Source organism: Siphateles boraxobius, unplaced genomic scaffold (assembly GCF_051911475.1).
Source record: "Siphateles boraxobius isolate OS27281-9 unplaced genomic scaffold, OSU_SipBor_1 5, whole genome shotgun sequence".
NCBI lineage: Eukaryota > Metazoa > Chordata > Actinopteri > Cypriniformes > Leuciscidae > Siphateles > Siphateles boraxobius.
The window spans coordinates 28544489-28567202 of record NW_027509141.1 but is presented as its reverse complement, the minus strand read 5'-3'; the positions used below and the strand labels follow the sequence as shown (position 1 = coordinate 28567202).

Genomic DNA, 22714 nt, shown 5'->3' with positions numbered 1-22714 from the left:
GATATATGAATATACATATATAAATACAAATCTATATATACTGTACATAGAAACACTAATGAAGTTTGATTGTTAGTTGTGCACTCACAGCATGAGATGTTATTCCCCAGAAACCTTTTTGGAAACAAATGCAGTAGCGTCTACTGATATCAAAATACCCGTCACCCCACCCCGAGTACATGCCAGTGTTTTCCTGTGTTCCAAGTGCCAATAACTTTGTGTATTCCTTAACTGTGACCCAACGAGAAAGAAAATTGCACATTAACTACTGTAAAAAAGAAAAGATAAACAAGAAAATACATCTTAATAAAAAAGGTTTGTAACAAAGAAAATTGTGTTTGACTTTTGTTTTAATGTGTGACTTGGTCGTTTTAAAGCAGTTACAGATGACCTTTTTCACATTTCCGGTTCTCAGAAACAGAAGTCCTATGAGGGTCCGTTTTCAACTAAAAACGGACTTATGCGTTTTTGGCCGTTCATTTACACGGCAACGGCGTTTTGGGCGCCTGAAAAGTAAACTTTAGAAATCGGGGTTCAAAGTTCAAGTTTTTGAAAATGATACCGTCTCCATGTAAACTACAAAAATGTGAATTTGCGCATCATTTTTCGTCAGAGTAACATCGCTAATTTCTGGCGGCATTATACAGTTTTTAATCATTTTCGTGGATCCGTGAAAAACGTTTCTGCTTTAAGTAGCTACATCGTTTCCATGACTTTCCCAAAGAGGGGGGAAAAAAATTAAGGGATTAGAGTAGTCAGACGAGAGAACGATGTCAAAGTTGGTGTCACTCTCTCAGCCGTTCTGTAAGAAACCCTGTAGCTACAGCTTAAAATGTTTAAATTAAAGTGTTTTTTAAACGAAAATATTAAAAACTTTACTGGACTTGAGACATTGATAAAAGTGGAAAAGCGTCATCGCAGTCTGAAAAGGGTCCATTGGATTTTATATTGCGTGATATTTATCGTTATTGTGGAAGAAACTAGTATCGTGATACATTTCCCTGCTATTAAGTTATTCCATAATGTGGTGCATGTAATTTAAAAAAATGACCTGGAAAAAATGAATGGCATGTCAAAGTCATAAACTTTATTCAGGGACCATTTGAATTTATCAAGATGCCAAAATAAAGGCAAAATTTGTATACAATACAAATGCTTACAAAACAAGTGACAAGGGCATTAGACTTTTGAAATGCAATTATTTGTATGCAGGCAGCACTGAAAGACATTACTTTGCAAATAAAAGACAATCAAATGTGTTCCAAATCTCCCTAAAAGGGCATATAAGAGGTAATAAGTTTTAGTTCATTGTTCCACATTTTTAATAGCAGTGAGTACTAAAATATGTTAAGGCTTAGAATTTTCAAAAAAATCTTACGTTTGAAGTTGGATCTGATTTTATTTACTTAATCATATTACAAGAAACAAGAGAATACTGAAATGTGTCATATTCAGAGAGGAAAGCATTTACACTGAACATAATACATTCACCCACAGGCACACGTAGTGTCTCAGATCAGAGGGCACACTGGAAACAACTCATTGGCACGGAGGATAGCAGTACAAAATGTTCATTAGCACACCCACAGAAGGGCACAATCTGAGCTCAAGTTCAGGAATAGAAATATCAAGTGATGATCCTAACTGGGGGGTCCGATCAGCTCTTTTAGGGATGTTGTCAGTTAATATAGCTGACTTTCAGTACATGCATCTCGCTGCAATTAAAAGAGCAGTTAACAGCATTTTCCTTTGAAAAATTGAAAAATGACAAATATATTTATATATAATTATTATTGGAGTAATGAGTTTTGGAATATCACTTTGGCATGCAGTGAAGGATTAACCCACACCATCAACTGAGACAAAGAATGTCTATATGTCCAAATGATTCTATACACATCTCCACAGTAATATGAAACTTCACAGTCCTATGTATAGTAATCTCAAAAACAATGCATAAAATTCTATTTTAAAATATGGGGAAACTCAAATATTACAATAACCAAATCATAGTCTAAAATATGGGAATGCCCATAAAAGCAGCACATCCATGAAGATTCATGAAAAGTGCAGGCAAATTAGATTATTTTTCTGTAAGCAATTTTCCATAAGCTCAGTCAAATAATGCAATAAAGTGTCAGATTTATCCATAAAGGAAAAGCAAACAAACATGTAAAATGCAAATGTTAAATAAAGGTGTGACTGTGCTTTAAAACAATTTAAATAACCCTACATTTCTTGCTATAATTTCCTTTTCCAATTGACAAACAATTTCCAAAGTACACCATCATAGGTTGTTTGATGATGGTTATTTGATGACTTCAGAAACCTTTCTATCATGACAATACAAATCTAGAGGGCGCTATGAGCCAGCATTACTCATTGTGCTTGAAATCTGAATCAACCAATAACAACATTTAAATTGTTACATAATTGGTAAACATATTTATGGTCAACCTCTTTCACTGGCATTTATAATATACACAATTACTATGCTGCTGTAAGAATCAAACATATAAAAATATAATAAGGCAATATCAAATTCCTCATCCCCACTTATACTCTGTACCACAATAAAACATAAGAAATATAATAACTGTTAACTTCCATCTCAGCACTAGTGAAATTCTGGAAAAGACCTTCCAGTCAACAATAAGTCCGATCCAAAAGCAGCGGGAGAGAGTGAAATGCTGAGAGCCAGAAGACATATGGATTAGATGAAGACGAGAAACGACTATGAAAAATAACTGGGATCTCTTTCTCACAAAGCTTCATGGATGCTGAGGTGGAAGAATCATTGTAAAATTCTTCTGTAAGCTTTTGGCATGATGGAGGGCCAAACCGAAGAAGAATCTGGTTTAAATGGCGAAGAACAAAATGAGCACCATGATCAGTATGATTACAAGAACTCCGATAGCACACCACTGTCTCCGACCTGCAACACACAAAACACATGATCCAAGTCAAAATCTCACACCTATCTCATGCTCGTTTCTCAAGCATAGCAAAATTAAGATAATTAAAGATATAAAGCTTGAAAAAAATCGAATGCTTCCTTTTAGGTCAGTAAGATGTTTTCGTTAACATGTTTTATTCAGATAAGATATTAAAATCAAAAATGGCACTAAACAGTTTTGCACTGTTACAAAAAAAAATCTATTTTTAAAAAATGCTGTTCTTTTGAATATTTTTATTCGTAAAAAAAATCCTGAAAAAATGTATCACTGTTTTCACAAAAATATTAAGCAGCACAAATATTTTCAACATTGATAATAATAAGAAACACACTAAAGACTGGAGTAATGATGCTCAACAGGAATAAATTACATTTAATTGTTTTTGTTTTTTATTGTAATCATATTTCACAATATTCCTGTTTTTACTGTATTTTTGAACAAATAAATGCAGCTTTGGTGAGCACAACATCTTTCAAACCTTTGAATGATAAATATAACAACATTTTAGGCTGAAATTACATACATTTGCTGTGAATGATATAAAAACGTGAGAAGTAGAAGAAGACAGAATAAGGAGTAAAAGCACTCACTGCTGGTCATGTGTGAAACCTTCTCCATTTTCTTCAACACTGAGTCCATTCTAGAACCGGTCTGGTCCATCTCCTCACTAAACTCCCCGAGCATACTAGGACAAAAAGCACACATGCCAATAAAAATAGACATTGAGTATTCGAAAAATCAACATGCTAGTGTTTCTGTTTATTCTTCAATATCCTACACTGCCTGATCATCCAGCTCATCTCCTATCCTGCTGGACATGTCCTTCAGGACACGGATACTGCCAGTGACCAGCTCCAAGTGCTCATCCTGGTCCTGCATGATCAGCTGCACAGAAAGACAAGTCGGGAAAGTTATAACGTGAAACGAATTGTGGTATTTTAGTTGCCATGAAATCAAAATGGACAATTCTTGTTTTTTAATGGAAAACTGCAGTTTTCAAAATCTTTTTATTCATGTGCCCTTGTGATCTTTAATAAAAATAACTCTTGCAGCAACATCTCCTCTCTGATGACATGTTTACTGGTGCGAGGGCGGGGCAACCTGTCACTCACATGAGATCAACCAATAGCAAACCACAACGATCCAACCATCCAATCAATTCCCCGATTGACAAAATCAAGTCCTGCCCTACATTTTTCTTGTCCAAGAAGCCGTTTCACTCTGATATACGTCACAAAAGAGAAGAAAATACTATCACAACTTCCAATTCATGCCATTACAAAGCTGAAAAGAGCCAGGATATTTTTTTTTTTTTAAATGACTCAAGATTGTGTTTGGCAGAAAGAAGAAAGTCATATTCACCTAGGATGGCTTGAGGCCGAGTAATCTATGGGATCTTTTTTATTTTTAGGTGAACTATTCCTTTAAGTATCTGAACTACTTGGCACTATAAGGTCACATTTCCTTGTTTTCGGTGAAGCTTATAAGATGCTCTTTGGAATATTGTCAAGTAATGCTGGATAAGAAAATAATATTTTCACAGATAAAAAATGATTTTACCTGCTGCTGTTCCTGTTGCTCCTCAATGTATCTGGAGTTTGCAGACACCAGGTGAGGCTCCAGACCGGCGTAACGATCCTTTGCTGTGGCCCCCAGCAGAGCCTGTCAGACACGGATGCAAACATGACCATATGAATCCATTCAGAGTCCTTTTAGTGAAATAGTGAATGAATCACTCACCTGTCTGTTTTTCTTCTCTGCTTGGGCCACAGCTGAGGGACTAGAGAGCTGCTCCTTCATCAGCTACACACAAAAACACACTCATGTACATGACAAAAACTAAGACTACACCATATAATTATATATATAGAATAGGGGAGTGATTGACACCTGCACAGAATTCCGTGTTCGCTCCACAAAGTCCTGCCTCTCCTGGAGTTCATGTTCCCCTAAACGGAACTTTCCAGGGTTTGCCTCCACAATACCTGATACTGTCAAGAATTATAACGAGTTCTGCTTATACATTACCGTTGAAAAGTTTGAGATCAGTAGAATATTAAAGTATTTTCTTTTTGAAAACTATACAGGCTTTTAGCACCTTAATCTCCCTTTTGCTAAATTGAGGTATAAAGGCACACAGTATTTGTGTAACATTCCGTCTACTAAGGTGTCGTCATTCTGATATTTGAAGGCATCATTGGGCTTGGGTTTATGGCAGGATACTGATGGTTTCATGCAGGTCCTCTAGGTCCCAGTCGATGGCCCTCAGGCAGTTTCGGAGTTCATTGGTGCTCCAGTCCAGCTCATCGCGACTGACGGGTGTTTCTTCCTGCAGCAGCTCCTCCCAGCGCTCAAACAGCCCCTGTGCTTTAGACAAGGCCTTCTGCACCTCCCTGCCAGAAAGAGGATTAAACTGTCAAACCCTTTCTACTTCAAAGGATTGAAAGGTGTTTATCAGAAGCAAACAACTTTTACAGAAGCACTACGCCGGTGGTAACGTAGTTAGGCTACTATCATGTTGGGGTGATGTATATGATTACTTTGTGGTTTGTATCTGTAACTTACATTAAATGAATGACAGAGCAACACAAACACATGCAACATAAATCAGTGTGTTTAGCCTACACTCCAGTCAACACAAGCCATTACTATGAAATGTCTCTGGCTTCTTTAGACATAATTCAACCTTCCTGATCACTAAAACTCAACTAAAAACACTCCTATGTTTTGTTTATTAGGGAAGTTTATAAGTAAAATCACATGGAAACATTAATGAGGTGACAATAACTGGTAGTGATGAAGATGCTTCACTAACACTTAAATTAACCTGTCAAAATCAAACTCGTGTCATTTAGACAAAGACGGAAGACAGACATTAAGGCAGGGAAGAGGAAGAAAACTTTTCTTACCCTTTAACCACGAAAAAAGGATCCTCCATCGACATATTAGCCCCTCTGTTTTAGGAGCTGCGTGAAGTCAACGGCAAGATGGATTGTATACGCACGCATTGGTTTTCAAAATAAAAGCCCTTAAACTCTAATCAAACACGTTCCACTTCCGATATTAACACTTTGACCTTTTTCACAGACTGTGATGATGCATTTTAACGGTCATCAGCATCGTAAATTATGCAAAGTTTCTGAAAAAATATTTTCCTTCTAAAAAATGTATGTACATTTATAACACTATTCTTTGTATTATATTACCTTTGCACAGAGGTGGACAAAGTAGCCTACACAACTTCCTTACTTGAGTGAAAGTACATTTTTACTTCGGTAAAAGGGCAGAAGTACTCGTTTTTAAAAGTACTTAAGTATAAAAATAAAAAGTCTGTCAATGCTTTGTTTTATTATTGTTACATTACTGTATGTAATACTTACAGTATTATGCCTCTGATATGCCTGCTTACCTACCCTCATATCAATATCAAATTTATTTCTAGAACACAGTTCCAGTTGTGGGATTGAATGTGAGATTGTGCACTCAATTTAGCTAAACAAAACTGTCAAACAGTTTAAAGAAATACAATTATAATGAATTAAAATGATCATGTAAAATAATTAAACTGCATTCATTGTAAGTAGTCATTCATTAACCAGCAACTAATTATGCTTTATATTTCATAATATATTATAGTAAATTTAGACTAAAGCACACTGGTTCTGACCAAAATTATTCATAGTACTAGTCAAACTCTAAATGTCCTATTTTTATGTTAAAGAAAATATCAAAAGCTTAAGTCATCTTAATTCATAAGCACAAGTTTCCAAAATACTAATTTTCCTCATTTATGTAAAATAAAATGAATGCAATTTGTTTTGAGTATGTTATCAGTCCATCCTAACAATAATAATAAAAATTCTAAATATAAAAATTATATATGCCTTGCCTTTGGCAAGCACCACTAATAAGTAATAACAATCTGTAATTTTGCACAGAATTAAAGCACTAATGTCTTTGAATAGCCTACTTGATTGAGAAAACAATGCTTTTCCTGTTTGGATCAGTTGCACGATGCATTACCTCATCTGTGGCTAAGCAGAAATGGCATATTTTTAGCATTGTTTGTCACTTATTTCCAAAACAGGGTTGTTAGTACACCTATGTTGCAGTCCTGACCTGATTCATAATTAATTTGGTTATATAACTGGCCTGGATGTGCTTGACGCTCAAGGCAGTAAATATGCTAGGCTAAAGACGGGTGGTGGGTGACATACATTTTTGCAAGAGATGTGTTAAAGGATTTCCATATGGTTTTTAATGCCAGCTATAGGGTTAAATCCCTGACGTCTGTCCCCTCTCCTCTCCTCTCCTCCCTTTCCTTTTAGCAACACTATTCTCCTTCAATTCCTCCCCCACCTCTTAAACAGTCACCCTTTCCTTCCTGTCTCCTGCCTTCCTCTCTCTCCACACACTGTTTCCTGTTTCACACACACACTCCACCTCCTGTGAAAAGCGTAAAGGTTGGTTGTATTTGTCAGGGCCACATTTGTGAGCAGTAAGACAAGGTGAAAACTGACTTTAGAGGACATCTCAAATAGTTTTGTCTATTTGAAAGACAGATTAGGCTGAAAAGATGTTTTGCGTTAAATGTCAACGTTTATTTCAGGGTTGGGGCTTAGCAAATATCATTATGTACATATTAAAACCATTGGGTCAACGTGGTTCACATAAACCCAATGGTTTTCATGTGGAAATGATGATATTTGCTAAACCTCAACCTTACCCCTTAAATAAACCTGTTGACAATATTGTGGTGCCCTCATTTATGTAATGAAACCAGTGTGATCTCAGGTGCAAAGAGCGCTCGAGGGAAGAAAACAAGGGTGGACCTAAATGGAGCCTGATCACATGGAATGCAGTTTGTCAGAGAACTGTAATAAGGGAGCTATTTTTAAAACGCGGTAGCTTGAAGGTCCTCATGATTAGTCACTCTGTTTACAAAACTGGTTTGTAATGTGATGCCCTAGTGTTTTAATAAAATAATATTTCCTCCCTCTTCTATTTCTCTGTAAACACATACACAAAAAAGACTATCACCCATGCTGAGCAATAAATCAAAATAATCCGAATGAGATTTGTTGCCAGAAATGCTTACACACACAAGGAATTTACAGCAGGCACACACACACACACACACACACACACACACACACACACACACACACACACACACACACACACACACACACACACACACACTCGACTTGACAAATGTTTTTTCAAGCATATCATTTAAAAGTAATTCTCTGTACAAAAAGTCTGCACACCAACAACATCTTTTGATTTCGACATAGCCAGCAGGTAGTCCTTTTTCTATAAATAGAACACGCATTTGCTGTGAATAACAGCTGCATTCTGACCTCAATCGCTTTGCTTCCTAGTTACGCTCATGTGAGCAGAAGGGGGGGGGGGGGGGGGGGGGGGCTGTTGGACCGGTGACAAGTCCAAATATGGTGCGCGGTGACATCATCACTGCCTTTGCTGAGGCTGCGGGAAGCTGCGGCACGTCACGGCTTTTCCACTGCGAGTGCGCGCTCCCCGGAGTAACGACGGATCTGCCAAATATGGCAATAGAACGTGACGTCGAGCAAAGTGAAAAAAGTGAACTGTAAACACTGGGGGCAGATTGATAAAAACTCTCAACATGAATGTTTCAACAAGAAAGGCGAGCCTGTTAGGCAATTTCAAATTGAAAATACCACATAAAATAAATAGCCTAGATAATACACTATAAAAAGAATAATACAAAACAAAAGCCAGTTAATCAGGAAAATGATGCACTTAGTTATCATTTCCCCTACACTTAATAAATATTTCATGTATTCATTCACATGCCATTAGTATAATTACATGAGATCAATAAGTAATGATTATTTGAAAAACAGATACCTGAGGTCATGAAGCAGCTTTTTTTTATTTATTGTACTGGCAGACATCTGATACAGTGCAATAATGACATGATGTTTGTGATGACACTTTGTAGAGCAGAGCTATTAAGACCCATGTTGCCAGATCTCATTAGAGCCCCCCCCCCCTCCCCCCACAAATTCATTTTTACAAAACAAGCCCAAAATAATTGTTTCCAGCTTTTGGCTACAAGACAAAACGTTTTTTTTATTTGGATTTTTTAAACATCACATTCATAAATGTTTTTTATTTTACTAATGAAAAACGTTTACGTTTTGTTGACTGAAGTAAGGCTGTAATGTAGACAGTATTAAAGACTCTTTAAATAAGAAAGCTAAAGGGTTTAAGATATAAATATTTTTAATATTTCTAAACACCATTATTCTGATTTTAATATTACTACACAACAACCCACCCCCCCTAAGGATTTTTTTGTTCTTTTTTTCTGCTTTATGGTTGCATGTAAAATTGTATATTGTTCAATATTTGCATTTGAACGAAAGTACATGTATAATTATGTTAATGTTCATTCAATAAAACAAGTTTGTTTTGTGCTTCATGGTGCAGGCTGTGTTTATCAGTGAAAATGTCTTTATTTAATCATTCTGATTTATTGCTGCACAATCACATTTAGCTGCAAAGACAATATATTAGCTAAATAATTAAAATAGCCTACTTAACAAATGTATCTTCCCCCTCACACCCACACCAGGGTTATTATATTAAAAACTAAAACATTTTATTAATTATTATTAATTGAAATGAACCTAAAATAAAAAAAATGTAAATACTAAATGTAACATAAATGTTGCATTGGCAAATAATTGTAATAAGTTTAAGTTTTTAGTACATAATACTAAAACAGCACTGATCCACACTGCCACAATATAATGCATGTATTAGGCCCTACCTTACTCTTCCAAGCTTAAAGTTGCGTATAACAAGCGGACATGGCAACACAAAGCATATGTTGACTTGATACCTCAGTGCTGTGCCAATATGACGTATGTTGACAAGACGGGAGGGCGTGTTTTTTACACCCAGGGGAATGGAAACTCTTTACGTCACCTAAGCGCAGATAAAACACCGCCCTGAGAGGAGAAAACTTTTAGTTTTACAATCCACCGCGAAGACCTGAAAGCGCAGACGTTTAAAAATAGAAAACAAGTCTAGAACTAAAATATCCTGATACATTGTAAACACAATGGACGTCGAGGCAAAGAGGATCATGGCTCTTTCTATTAGTAAACTGTATTCATTGAGAACCCAGCGCGGGGGATTGAGACTTCACCGGAGTCTCCTGCTCTCCATGACCATGAGAGCCGCAAGGGACATCTACCACACCGCGCAGCAGCTCAGAGACGCGGAGGAGGATCAGGTCGTCCCGTGCACCCCGGAGGAACCCATGGAGATTACTAAAGAATCTTCTCAGACTCCTATTGAGGTCGCAATGAAGCCTCAGGAACCCAAAGACACTCTAGCAGAGGACAAAGAGAACCTGTGCGCTTCTGAACGGCACTCCAGGAAGCGCCGCGGTAAGACGGCGCTCGAGCCTGACTTTCTACCTCTGAAGAAGGCAAGAATGGACACGGATGAGGAGAAGGAAAATCTCCAAAGCGAGGTTTTGAGGACTAATAATGGAAACAGCTGTCGCCAGGCTGAAACCCTGACAGCGTTCACAACAAATCGAGCCATCGGGGCGTGTTGAGCAAGGCGCACTTTGGATCATTCCGAGAATCGATCTCCCTTGAGGGGAATTTCGTGGACAAACTGGTTCATAACCAACTGGTTATGCAGCCTGACACCTGTGCGGTCGGCTCAGCTCGCCATAAGAGCTCCGAGAGAGGCCAGGATCAGCAGGAATACAGGACAGGTGGTGGATACTATGATCCCAATCGCATTGGAATCACCCGAGCTGCTTCATTGTTCAGTGAGAGGAGTCAGATGACTCTGTTGAATCACGTATGAACTGGGCTCTGATGTCTTCTATCCAGCCTATGAACTTTACAACCTCAAATAAGATCTCTGACGGTGTATGACAGAACACAAGATGTTTATCCGAGTTTGATACTTGAAAATGTCTTAAATGCCAAAACGTGTTAAATGTCACTGTTGCACTTATCAATTGCACAGAAGAATATGTATTGATAATTCTAATATAAGAAGGGCATGATGGACTGATACCATATGATGTTGATTTCAGTGTTTACTGTTTGCAATAAACATGCAAATGTTTAAAAATCATCATGTTGTACAGATTTCATTTTGAAGAGCTCAGAAACATCTAAACAGACTCTTGATGGCTGAAGTTTATGCTAGTATTTTTGGATTAAATTAAGAAGTTATATTATATTTTCCCCCACACATTTTAACAAAAGAACCATGATTCTCCAGCTTTTTACTTTAGGATTAACAAATATATATATTATAGAGATCACACCCACAGAAAAGCTAGCCAATAGACCATAACTAGAAAAAAGCTGATAAAGTATAGAATTCTTGTTTAAAAATACTTGTATTCATTTATTTTATAGTCTATATTTATAGATTAATTAGACTTTTCCGGACCTGGAAATCACAATTTTTAGACACTATTTCCTTGATATTTTCCAAGTCCTACGGTTATGAATTAGTTAAGGTTTTTTAAACAGATCATCTCAGAAATATGTGACTATAACTCACACAATATTTCATCATGAGGTTTAATGCTTATCTCACTGATCCTAAACCAAATCTTTTGATAAAACATACAGCTCATCATCTGTCACTCTTGTGTGGGCGATAAAAAGGCAACAGCTGGAAATACTACAGTAAAGTGTAATTTCCCTTCATTAGTCAGCAAGATATGTCCGAACATGTCCATGAGTCATGAAATTCACTTTTCCCTTGAACACACAGATAAACATGTTTGACTAGTGGCCAGTGTCAAGACTATATAATTGTCGAGCTTGAAGTCCCAGTTCAACTGGCATTACAACATCCGAAACTGACATCAGTAGAGCACAATGAGAAATAATTAATGCAAGAGAGTGAAACTAGAGTCCACAGGCCTAAGAGCATGAATTTTAATCACTTCTTTATGTGTTAACACTGTTGTGTCTTAAGCTCTGGGTGGATATACCTTTAATAAAATGTTTCAAACTTAATTTTTTTTTTTTTTAAGATTTAGCGTGACACAAAAGCATGCGATTAGGATCTAAATTCATATGAATATGAGTAATTGCTCTGAATATGTGGGTTGTGGGGGTGGATCTGAATAGGTGTGCATGTAATTTCAGGTAGGACGTTTTGGCACCACAAGCGTGATGAGCAGACACGAAGTGAAATTTTCAGGTGGAGATCATTTGAATTCTCTGCTGGGTAACTGCAGTGAGATAATTGCTCAGGATGATTAATAACTGAAACTCATTTTATGATGAATCACTGAAACCTAGTTCAATTCAGATTGTGTGAAACCTAAATGAATCTGTTTGATGTGGTCATGTGTGGACTAGGTGGATACCTCAAACAGGTTTCTGATGCACTAGTTTCCTCCAGGGTGGTCTTGATGTGGGTCTTTGACCTGACAAATGAGGTGGAGGGGGAAATTATGGAAATGGTGATTTTGGCCTGTCGAAATTATATTAAAAATCATAAAGCAGTGTCATAATGATGGACTGATATTAAAAGTATGCTTAACAGTTAACTTTCAATAAACAACATAAAACGTTCATCAAGCCTTTCTTAAGATCAACCATTTAACCCTGATAAAGAAATAAGAGAAATATTATTTTTAATTTATAAGATACATCATATTTCTAACATAATTTTTTTATAAGACGTACACATTTATTACTTATAATAACACTACATATATATATATATATACAACGATCAGGAGTTGTATCTGTTAATGCACTGTGAACTAACATGAACATTGTATTAACTAACATTAACAAAGCTATAAATGCTGTGATGATCATTGTTAGTTTATGCCTTAACTAATAGTAAAAAAGAGAGATTATTGTAAAGTATTACTAATTGAAGCAGAGAAGGGCAAATCTTTTTTAAACATGCGTATATATATATATATATATATATATATACATATTTAATATTTATATTATTTATAAATAGAAAAAATATTTGCTCTTCTCTGCTTCATGGTGACTAACAGTTAAATTAAAGAGGAAGTATGAGGGTGTTTAGATGCACAGTCACCAATTCTTCGCTTCCTGGGACACTCGTACTTGATATTTAACATGGAGTCATTGGGTTAACAGCCCAGATCCTTAATAATCTGGCTATCAACACTTCCTGAACAGCTGTCAATGTGTGGCATCATTTCCCCCAGCTGAAACCTGATTGAATCCTTTTCAGATTCTCATGTAGGTGTGAACGCACTATCAAAGAGAGGCTTTTGTCTTCTACAAACATTCATCAATTGTTGTGTACAAAGACACACGTTCACACACAAACTACAGCCGTGCATCTGAAGACAAGAGATGGGTTTAGAATGCATTCTCTCTGTTTTTTATTCAGGTTCTTTAGGAAGAGGTCTGTTCGGAATTACAAAATGCACTGGTAGAAATAGCAGAGAGATACAGAGACAGAGGAAGAGAGAGAAAAAAGGGTGATTTTTCATAGCCAGAATAAATGTGTAACATCACCAGGTTCAGGCAGCCTCTTTCACAGCTCAACATCAGCAAAAAGGGTTTTGGAGTTCTTCTTAAATCAGAGTGATGTGCAGTCCCTCACACTGAGAGTTACTGAATATCTTTTAACCTTTTTTTTTTTTTTTTTACCTTTTTTTTATTCTGTAATACATTTCCACAGCATGTAGTGTGCTCACCTCACCCACGATTCTCAGAGAACAGTTGGCAATAGAAACAAACAAACATTCTATGAGTATTTATCATTTATCGTCTCTTGTATTATTTTTTTCCCCTCTTGGTGCTCTTTTTTGTCTTTTTAATTTTTAAAAATAGAAGAAAAAAGGAACACATTGCTCATAAAAACATCTAACTATATTTATATATTTATACATATATATACTCTTTTTCTTTATATTTCTTTTTATATTTTAGAATTCCTGAAGTTGACTTTTTAACCCACATAGTGGCATGCACATTGCACATGCAAATCAGTAATTAAATACCTCTCTTTATCATGGCCTTTTTTTTCTCTTTAAACTTCCTCTTTTGCTTTTAAATGGTTCAGGTCAATAGTGATATGGATGGCGGGTGGGATATGAGTGATTCAGGAGAGATGGGACGGGTTTGCGGGTGTCATGGTGACAGTGGCTGCGCGCTCGCAGGAACTCATCACTCGCACATTCACACCACACGCTTATTTCCCCTTCGACACATACGAGCGCTGTGAAGAAGCACACTCCGGCTGACGGTGGTAAAAACACACTTCCTGTCTTGTGAGACGCTTCCTTTTAGAGAACCCCAACATTAGTTTCTCTTTTAAGTGAAATCTGTTCGTTTATTTGCTACATGTTTTTTAGCATCTATTCTGTCTTAGGCAGAACAATTAGTGCACTTAAAGGGATCGTTCAGCCAAAAATGAATATTCTGTCATCTTTTACTATTACTATGTTTCTTCAGTGGAACACAGAAGAAGACATTTCAAAGAAACACAAAATAACATTGGACCCCATTGACTTTCATTATCTTCTTTTGTGTTCCTGCGGAACACAATGTCAGACAGATTTGCAACTACATTTAATAAGTAAATGATGACCTTTTTCACTTTTGGGTGGACTGTCCTTTTAAATGTGTAATAAGTATGATTTATGTTTTAATTAATGTAACTATGAGCATTACTAATAATACATTTATATGCAAAAAATATTTCTTACATATTATCAATATGATATCAAATCAGCAATGTGTTTGAATGAAGAAACCATGACATGCATAAAGAACGAGAGGAAATGAAACAGTAAGGAACATGGAAATGCTGAAGAAAGAGGATGAACACACACTGTTGCAGGAAGTTTATGAATGAGATATACAAGAGTTACAGAAGAGAAAGAGATAGATAGGCCCAACAAAAAAAAGTTAGATAGACAAGGACAGACAGTGGAGGTACAAACATGATGACTCTCTTCGCTTTCGCCGTGGCTTTGTTTCTACGGTCATGTAACGGCGATGGGAAACTGTTCATTGTAAGGCACTAAAAAACGACTTGCCTTCAAATCAGCTCACGGACAAACGCGCACACACTCGCAGTCGACCGTCCCACTGTCACATGGATGAACCCAACCCTTCCGATCTTCTGGAAAAAGTGGCAATGGATCCATGCCCAATCTCGGATTGGGATCAGATGAGGATGATAATGAAGTATGCCATGGTAAATGCTGAGCAGAAATGGATTGGCAAACCCAGCACTAAATTACCCAAGGTGCACAATATCATTAGTATCCCTTTCTGATGTTTTTTTTTGTTTTTTTTTTGGCATGCACAATGCCTGTGCTGGCCACAGCTGTGCCTCAAGTTCTCACTCTCATACATACAGGGAAAAAAACTACGTTACCCATCACCCCCCTCCCTTTTCTCCGGTTCCCCCACACATTAGCATGCACACACATGTAATTCTGTTCTGTACAAAGGGAGACCACAGGAAGTGGTGTAGCTACATAGAGGGTGACTTGTTTTGGCAGCACTCAACCATTGAAGGAAAGCCCTTATTTCGTATGAAACAGAAAGAAAATACAGCTTTGTTCCACTAGGACGACACAAAACAAAAAACACATGCTCAAATGCAAGTGTGTTGTGTATCTACGATGGATCACTTGTGTGTTGCAAACTGAAAATGGCTTTCTGTTGGGACAGAAAATGAAGATGCGAGTCAAAACATAAAGCAATAAAGGCATTGACACTGAGAGCAAAAGAGGGTCAGAACCAAACTGATGAACAAGCAGAGCCAAAGAATGATGCACCAGTCTTAGTTACATGCATAAACCTTTAGAGGGACAGCTCACCCAAGAATGAAATTTCCGACATAATTTATTCACTCTCATTTATTTAAACCATTATGACTTTATTTCTTCTGTGAAACACAGCAGGAGAAATTTTTCGAGGTACAAAAAGGATGCAATATATTTAACATCACCAAACAGAAGCTGTTTCACTGGATATACACCAAAATAGAAAAGATGACTGCAATTTCTACATGAAAGCTGTAAAGTCTTTAAGCCCTTTAGGTAACTGGATCAGTTCAATTTGTGAATAAACCATTCTGACAGGTTTGTGAACTGGATCAACTGATTCATTGAAAAGATCTAAATCATTAAGGTGGATTTTAAGATATTGAGCGAATAATAACTTGTATTTCAGTCTGTTTTTTACACAAACCTATTGTATGGCTTATAAAAATGAGAACACTGTCCCAATTTTATATTTTATGGTGCTTTTGTGTCCTTTTAGAAGCTTAAAAGCCTCCGTCCTCATTTATTTTAAGTGCATAGAATAGAGTAACCAGAATAATTATTTAACATTTCTCCTTTTCTGTTATACAGAAGAAAGAAGGCCATAATAGTAAAGAATGAGATGAGAGAGTAAATCATGTCAGAAGTTTCATTTTTGAGTGAACTGTTCTTTTAAAAACCACAACCTTCTGCTATCTCTTTTTAATCAATAAAAAAATCAAATCCTATTAATAAACTATCGATCCACATCTTGAGCTAAAATGGAGCCGCATTTCAAGTGTTTTCAGCAAAAGAATTCAAGACCAAGATAAATTCTAAATGGGCTTTATATTAACCATGCAAAAGGTCTAACTAACATTCATGCCTGACAAAAATAAGCCTTCCTGTCCTTTTGCTAAAGACCTGAGAAGTAGAACAATCCCTCCGATGTTCGATGCAACTCTCTAAACGAGCAAGGTGAGACAAATTAAAAAATGGTTGCCATCCACTTGAGGAAGCATTGCTAAGAGAGACAGAGAGCCGAGATGGACACCCTGACAGAACTCGGTTGTCATTTTCCTTCATTACTCTCAGAGTAACTGGGATCTTCCCCCATCATATAACCGTGCCTCCCTGTCTTTAAAAAGCCCAGCAGACAGCGCAGACATGGGAACTTGTTAAGGCGTATTGTGACTGAGTCCATCACATTAAGAGAGAGATAGAGGGTAGAGGGAAGAGAGGCAGGGGAAGGGTTAGTGTGCGACACTAGAACAGAAGGCACTGTGGCTCTGCAGGTTCATCTGGACCCATGGGCATCAAACCTGTGGCTAATTGGGGGCCAGCTGTGGGTAAATGTGGGCCGAACATCAACAAACACCCAGAAAACAGTGGTTCCCTCCCTAAAAGTCTAGGATATGGGTTGGCAAGGAGAAGGGATTAAACAAGAAGACACTTTTGATGTTTTTAAACTTTTTTAAAGAAAAGAAAAAGTCCCTTGTACTGCGGATTTCATATGATTCTGGGACAGAAGATGAGACAATACAGAACCGCCCAACTGACTTCAAGATTAGATGAATGAGGTGAACTATTCTGAGACACTTTGATATTTTTATCTGAATAAAGTGAGATTATGAGACCAACTGAATCCTTACGGTTTCATATGCTTACTGCTTTAAGAGAAACTTCTGCATCTTTTTAAGCAAAATTACAGTCAGGGTTTCTGATCTTAAACATTCCATAAAGTAAAATTATAAATGAGATCTCTTCAATTCTTACTCCTAAACAGCAATGAGATAAAATTGAGACTTTTGGAGTTTTTCTCCTGAGAAAAAGATCTCACATGCGTCTCCTCTAGAGTTACAGAAAAACGATTTCAGAGGATGCTACCCACATTTATTTTATAGCTCTATATTCATACAGCACAGCAACAATTGTCTCATTTGTGATTTTTTTTCTAGATTTTTGGAGAAACATCTGAGACAAAGTTGATACTTAAACAAAACTGAGAAATACACGGCTCCTGAGCTATAAAAGTGTAGCCTATGCACAATAAAATCCTTATCTGCAGGGGAAAAAAACCCTGTTGTAATGGGATATTTAATAAACATTTGGTCTTTTCTGATGTTTTTAGATGGTTGGATGGGTGTGGGTCAGCTGGACAGATTAAATGACAGTAGGGGAGGCTGAAAAGGCCGCACCTCTACACCCCTGTGAGATATACGTTTGGCTGTATCGTTGTATCCTGAGCAGAAGGGGGAGGGTCTCAGATTGAGCAGGCAGCCAAAGATATGACAAACTGCCCATGGCAGGGAACAGGAAGGCAGGGTGGAAGAATCGTTTCCAGTTACGTGATCAAAGACTATCCAGGTCAAAATCCTCAAAAAACGACTGTCGAAGGCGAGCTCCGACAGACCTGCTACGTCACCTACTGTCTGGGAACAGTTTTGCAAATGTAATAGCGCCCTCTGGCGACTGTATTTTCATAAGGGATCGTTTGACCATAGTCTAGCCTGGCTAAAGCTGTGTAACAGCACCACAACATGGACAAAAAGTAAACAACAACAACAACAACATCATCGCCCAAAATATTAACTTGCACTTACTCTACATTAGCTGTGAAATAATTTAAGGGGTACAAATCTGACCTTCTATAAAACAATTTCTCCTGATCACACTGTTGTGTGACCATCTTTTTCTGTCAAAAAATAAATATGAAATGGACCCTGAATTTGTCTGAAAAACTCTGACACGAAAACTGTCCGAGGGTCTCCTGAATGGCCTGACTCTCTCTTTTAAAACATTCATGAGCTCTGACCAAAACTATTCACTACTGATAGGAATATTCTACTCAGCTGAGGTCACAAGTACGTAAACTTCAGGATGCTATCAGGAGCGCACGCTTATAGACTTCAATCTGTGGTGAACAGAACCAAAAACAAACACAAAGAATTCGAAACAAGATGGCCACAACAGACAAAACTCTTGAAAACAAGACAACAAAGTCACATGACCACTTCTATCTTCATCAGCATCACCGTCATCTACATCAATTGCATTAAGATAGTTTTCATCATTATAAGACTATTGTTATTGACAATAGCAAATTAAGCCTTTAGAAAGGAGAACATCTCTCACCCCGTTTCTCTTTGTTCACAACCATGGCTGACAGAGCTGTAATGAGGGAGGTTTCACCATTCAGGCTAGTTTTTAGTGCAATCCAAAGTAATTATAAACAGTGCAGAACATCATCTGGGATCTTCAGATGGAAATAACACCTTCAGATCTGTCTCGCTATCTATAAAGGTCTGCTTTAACGTCTATCTATAAACTCCATCTGCACATAAAGGTCTGTAGACATGGCAAGAGCAACAGGGAGAAAACGAGAGAAAGAACTTCCTTAAACTTAATGGAAAAAAGAGAGCTATCACCCCTCCTTCCCACAGTAAATCTTCTGTCTGATATATATATATATATATATTTTTTAAATCATTCATGCAAGTTTCCATCAGATTTTAGTCCAAAAATATCAAAGAAAGCTGAGCAAATGCAACAGAATAACCAAGCTCCAAATGTTAAAAAAGAAGAAGTAATCAATTGAAGACATTCTGAAGAGGAAATAGTCTTTCCGTCCCTCCCTCATCTGCCGTTTCATTCTTTTTCCGCTGTCTTTTCCTTTATCATTGAGTGGCAGTTTTATGGGCGGGGTTTCGGTGGGCCACACCAACCCGCCTCCTCCCGCCTGCACTGAGTCCTTTCGTATGCCACGCCTCTTCGACAGTTAACCCCTCCCCCAGGTGATGAGGTCACTCAGCGTCTTGAGTTGGTAACAGTAAACGTAGATGATAAAACTCATCGATATTGGCCAGCACATGGGGCTGGTTTTGCAGTAGGTAGAGCTCTTGTTCACAAGAAAACTTGCTTTTTCTTCAACAATGTCTATTTTTTTTCTTCCCTTTTTATTTTTTTTGGGTCTTTTCAAGAGGCATAGATGTGAGGGGAAAAAAGAGGGTTCTGGCTTGATTTTCAAACTTCATTTTTTCTTTTCTTTTTTTTCATTGACAGATGATGTTGCTCATTTTTTCCATCGTGCAAGAAGCAATTTGTCTTGCTCAGTCTGGAGTGGAGCGTTCAAACACAACGACTCTGATCTTTAAAGTTCAGTCCATCTAAACGCAACCACCCCATTTATCTCTCGTATGCTCCCATTCCCTTGCTTGCTGAGCAGCATGGGCAACATAGTCTAGAGAGCAGGAGAAAGCAATAGAGAGAGAGAGAGAGTAGGGAAGCTTGATGTGCCACTCCAAGGTTTAGAGTCTCACGATGGCGCAAAAGCACCACTTGCTTTTCCTCTTCCGTCCCCTCTCTCCCTGCTGCGGTGCATAAACATCTCGGTTTGAGTTGAGCGGCGCCCCCTCCTGGTCACCCTGCGCACTAACACCAATCATCCTCGTCCGTCTCGCTATATTGTTCGTGCAACCCCTTCCGGGGCCCACGGCCATTTGGCGGCCGGTGTGGGCCTGGGTGGGGGTCACGCCGGTGCGGGGAGGGCGAGGAGGAATGGTAGCCGTTCGGCACACGGCGGGGGTGTGAGGGAGCCCCGTGACGAGCAGTCCTTGGGGACCGGGGGTGCGGGTGAGAATGAGGGTGGGGGTTGCCCTGCGATAGACTCTGCTCGTAGGCAGGTGGCTCGTGGTGCCGCTCGTACTCATAGTCCTTATCATAGAATGGTCCATCACCCTCCATGCTGTCCAGCGGCGGGCCCCAGCGGCCGTGACGTGGGGACCTGGGTGACGCATGCCTGGGGGAGCGCGGGGAGGCGTGCCGGGGCGAGTCGTGCTGGGGCGAGGCATGGCGGGAGGATGGACGGTGGTAGGGCGGTTCGTGATCTGGTGGAGAGAAGTGTCGCGGGGAAGGGGAGCGGAGTCGACCCTGGCCCGGGGAGCCGTATGGAGGCTTGCGGACGGCTGGGGAGTAGGTGACATGAGGACGAGGTGTGGATGGGGTCTGAGGCAACTGCCGACGGCCACGCCGGGGGGTGCTGGTCCCCGACGTCGAGGGAACGGGGCTTCCGCTCACAGAACTACTGCCCTACATGAAAATTAAAACAAGGCAAATAAAAAAACACCACAAAATTAACGTCAAACAAAAGAGAGGAGCACACACCGGCAAGAGGTGGAGGAGGAGGAGGAGAAAAAGAGAGAGAGACAAGGAAGAGGAAGCAAGAGAAAGAGAGAGAAAAAGGTGTGTGGAAACAACAACAACATCAATAAAATCAGAAAGAAACAAACCGGCAATGAGGCAAAACAGCAGACACAGAGAAGCCACGAGTCACATCGAGAAAAATGGACATAAACCACAGTGATAAAAGAAGATAAACAAAAAAATAACACAAGAAAGAGAAACTGATTTCAGTAAGCAGTCATGATAAGGTCACAGGTGAGCATATGCTGTCTGGTTACTGTCCACATGGACCCACACCCGTGTATTCTAGATACTCTAAGTTTCATTCCTCTGGCTTCTCATGGCAGATTACTGTAAAGATCTAAACCACGAACATATATACATGAAAGTTCAAAATGACTACTCATGGTTATGACTTTAAAGGGGTCACATCATCAAATATCTAATTTTCCTTTACTTTTTTATAAAAAAAAATAAGGATGTCGATCGATTAAGAAAACGAATTAATCGCACGGGTTTCAGAAATTAATCACGATTAAACTGCACCTATGATTAAAATGTGTAATAATTGTAAATATATTTTTTTACAAATTAATGGTGAAATAACATAAAGACAGTATTTAAAATATTCAATATTTAAAACATTAATGGCATTTAATGGCATATTTTTACTAAGTACTATGAATAAAGGTCAGTATCACTGATATCAATAATAATACTGATGCCTCTTGTTTAAAGTTTGCGTTCAACAGCCTTATTTTTTCCACCCAAAAAAAAAATAAAAATAGTTTGACAAGTTATATAAACATACTTTAGCTCTCAGAGCGCAAAACTTCCTCCAGTCCAAAAAAAAAACTATGTACCGAAAATAAACTGCAGCAACTTGTTTCAAAATGCTTTAGTACATGGCTGTGTTTAGCTCTCCTTAAGGATCCCAATATAAGGAAACAGAGAATTTTTTATTTTTTTATTTTAACTGTTTAGGTGGCACATTTCAGCACAGATTGTTTTGTGAACCTGATGCAATGTGCAAAGTGGCTGTTATTGAAGAACAGAGCGGTGCAAAATATATTGGACCTGACAGCAAATCTGCAACTCATAAGTGCTGTTGCTTAATTTCTAAAGATCAATATGACATGGCCCCTTTAAGTAGTATAGTGAAATAAGTCAAAAATATCAAGTTGAATTTGTGTGTAAATATACGAGTGGTATTTTAGCGAGTGTGTGCACCCCACCTGTCTGTGCCCTCTCCCCTCACTCGGTGAGCGGGACCATTGGCGATCAGATCTGTCTTGAGGATGACGGTGGTAGTCACGCTCATGACCGTAATGCTCTTTATCCACCGAGCTGTGGTGGTGATGATGATGATGATGATGATGGGGGTGGCGACGGTCTTTTGCTCGACCCCGTTCTCGTTCTCTCTCTTTAGGTGGAAGGTCAACTGACTGTGTAGTGGTACTAAGATCTGTGCCCAGTCCTGCAAAAGACAACACAGAGAAATGAGACGAGATGTGTAAGAACACAAACCCTCGATATGAGTCGCTGTCATTTATTAGGGATTATAAGGTGGTTTCAAATGACATGAGGGTGAGTAAATGATTATTTATTTTTGGGTGAACTATCCCTATTGGTCCTGTAAAGCAAACTTTTATTCATTTGTTTTTTTGGCTATTTTTGTATAATTAGAGCAACAGAATGTTTACAAAAAACCCAAAACAAAGTAAAAAAATTTCAATGAATGAAATAATTGATTTTTAAATTACATTATTCA

The 22714-nt window shown here is 38.2% G+C and overlaps 3 protein-coding genes across 5 annotated transcripts in view; 1 reads left to right on the top strand and 2 right to left on the bottom strand.

The window, feature by feature from the left end:
- Positions 1–1065: 1065 nt before the first annotated feature.
- Positions 1066–6003, bottom strand: stx10 (syntaxin 10). Its single transcript, XM_077203680.1, has 8 exons — positions 5867–6003; positions 5181–5350; positions 4848–4942; positions 4698–4760; positions 4518–4619; positions 3736–3842; positions 3548–3642; positions 1066–2935 (listed from the first exon to the last, which is right to left on the bottom strand). The coding sequence occupies exons 1-8, from the start codon at positions 5899–5901 to the stop codon at positions 2859–2861; spliced, it is 744 nt and encodes a 247-aa protein (XP_077059795.1). The 5' UTR covers positions 5902–6003; the 3' UTR covers positions 1066–2858.
- A 3790-nt stretch (positions 6004–9793) lies between these two features.
- On the top strand, positions 9794–11111 carry ier2b (immediate early response 2b). Its single transcript, XM_077203679.1, has one exon. It carries the CDS (start codon positions 10072–10074, stop codon positions 10573–10575), a length of 504 nt encoding a protein of 167 aa, XP_077059794.1. The 5' UTR covers positions 9794–10071; the 3' UTR covers positions 10576–11111.
- Positions 11112–19701: 8590 nt separating this feature from the next.
- Positions 19702–22714, bottom strand: part of cacna1ab (calcium channel, voltage-dependent, P/Q type, alpha 1A subunit, b) — a 147100-nt gene continuing 144087 nt past the window's right edge. For 2 of the 3 annotated variants that reach the window (XM_077203675.1, XM_077203676.1), the window contains 2 exons: positions 22179–22420; positions 19702–20850 (listed from right to left, as the gene is read on the bottom strand). In XM_077203675.1, coding sequence (XP_077059790.1) covers positions 20194–20850; positions 22179–22420 — 899 coding nt within the window. In that variant the 3' untranslated portion in view covers positions 19702–20193. The remainder of the gene's footprint in view (positions 20851–22178; positions 22421–22714) is intronic. The other variant, XM_077203677.1, reaches the window with a different exon arrangement.

Excerpts from the sequence above, each read along its gene's own strand:
- stx10 (XM_077203680.1), bottom strand. The coding sequence starts at position 5,901 with ATGTCGATGGAGGATCCTTTTTTCGTGGTTAAAGG. Across the intron at positions 3,843-4,517 it reads AGCAACAGGAACAGCAGCAG|CTGATCATGCAGGACCAGGA; the intron begins GTAAAATCATTT and ends CTTTCTGTGCAG. Across the intron at positions 3,643-3,735 it reads GAGCTGGATGATCAGGCAGT|TATGCTCGGGGAGTTTAGTG; the intron begins GTAGGATATTGA and ends TTTTTGTCCTAG.
- ier2b (XM_077203679.1), top strand. The coding sequence starts at position 10,072 with ATGGACGTCGAGGCAAAGAGGATCATGGCTCTTTCTATTAGTAAACTG.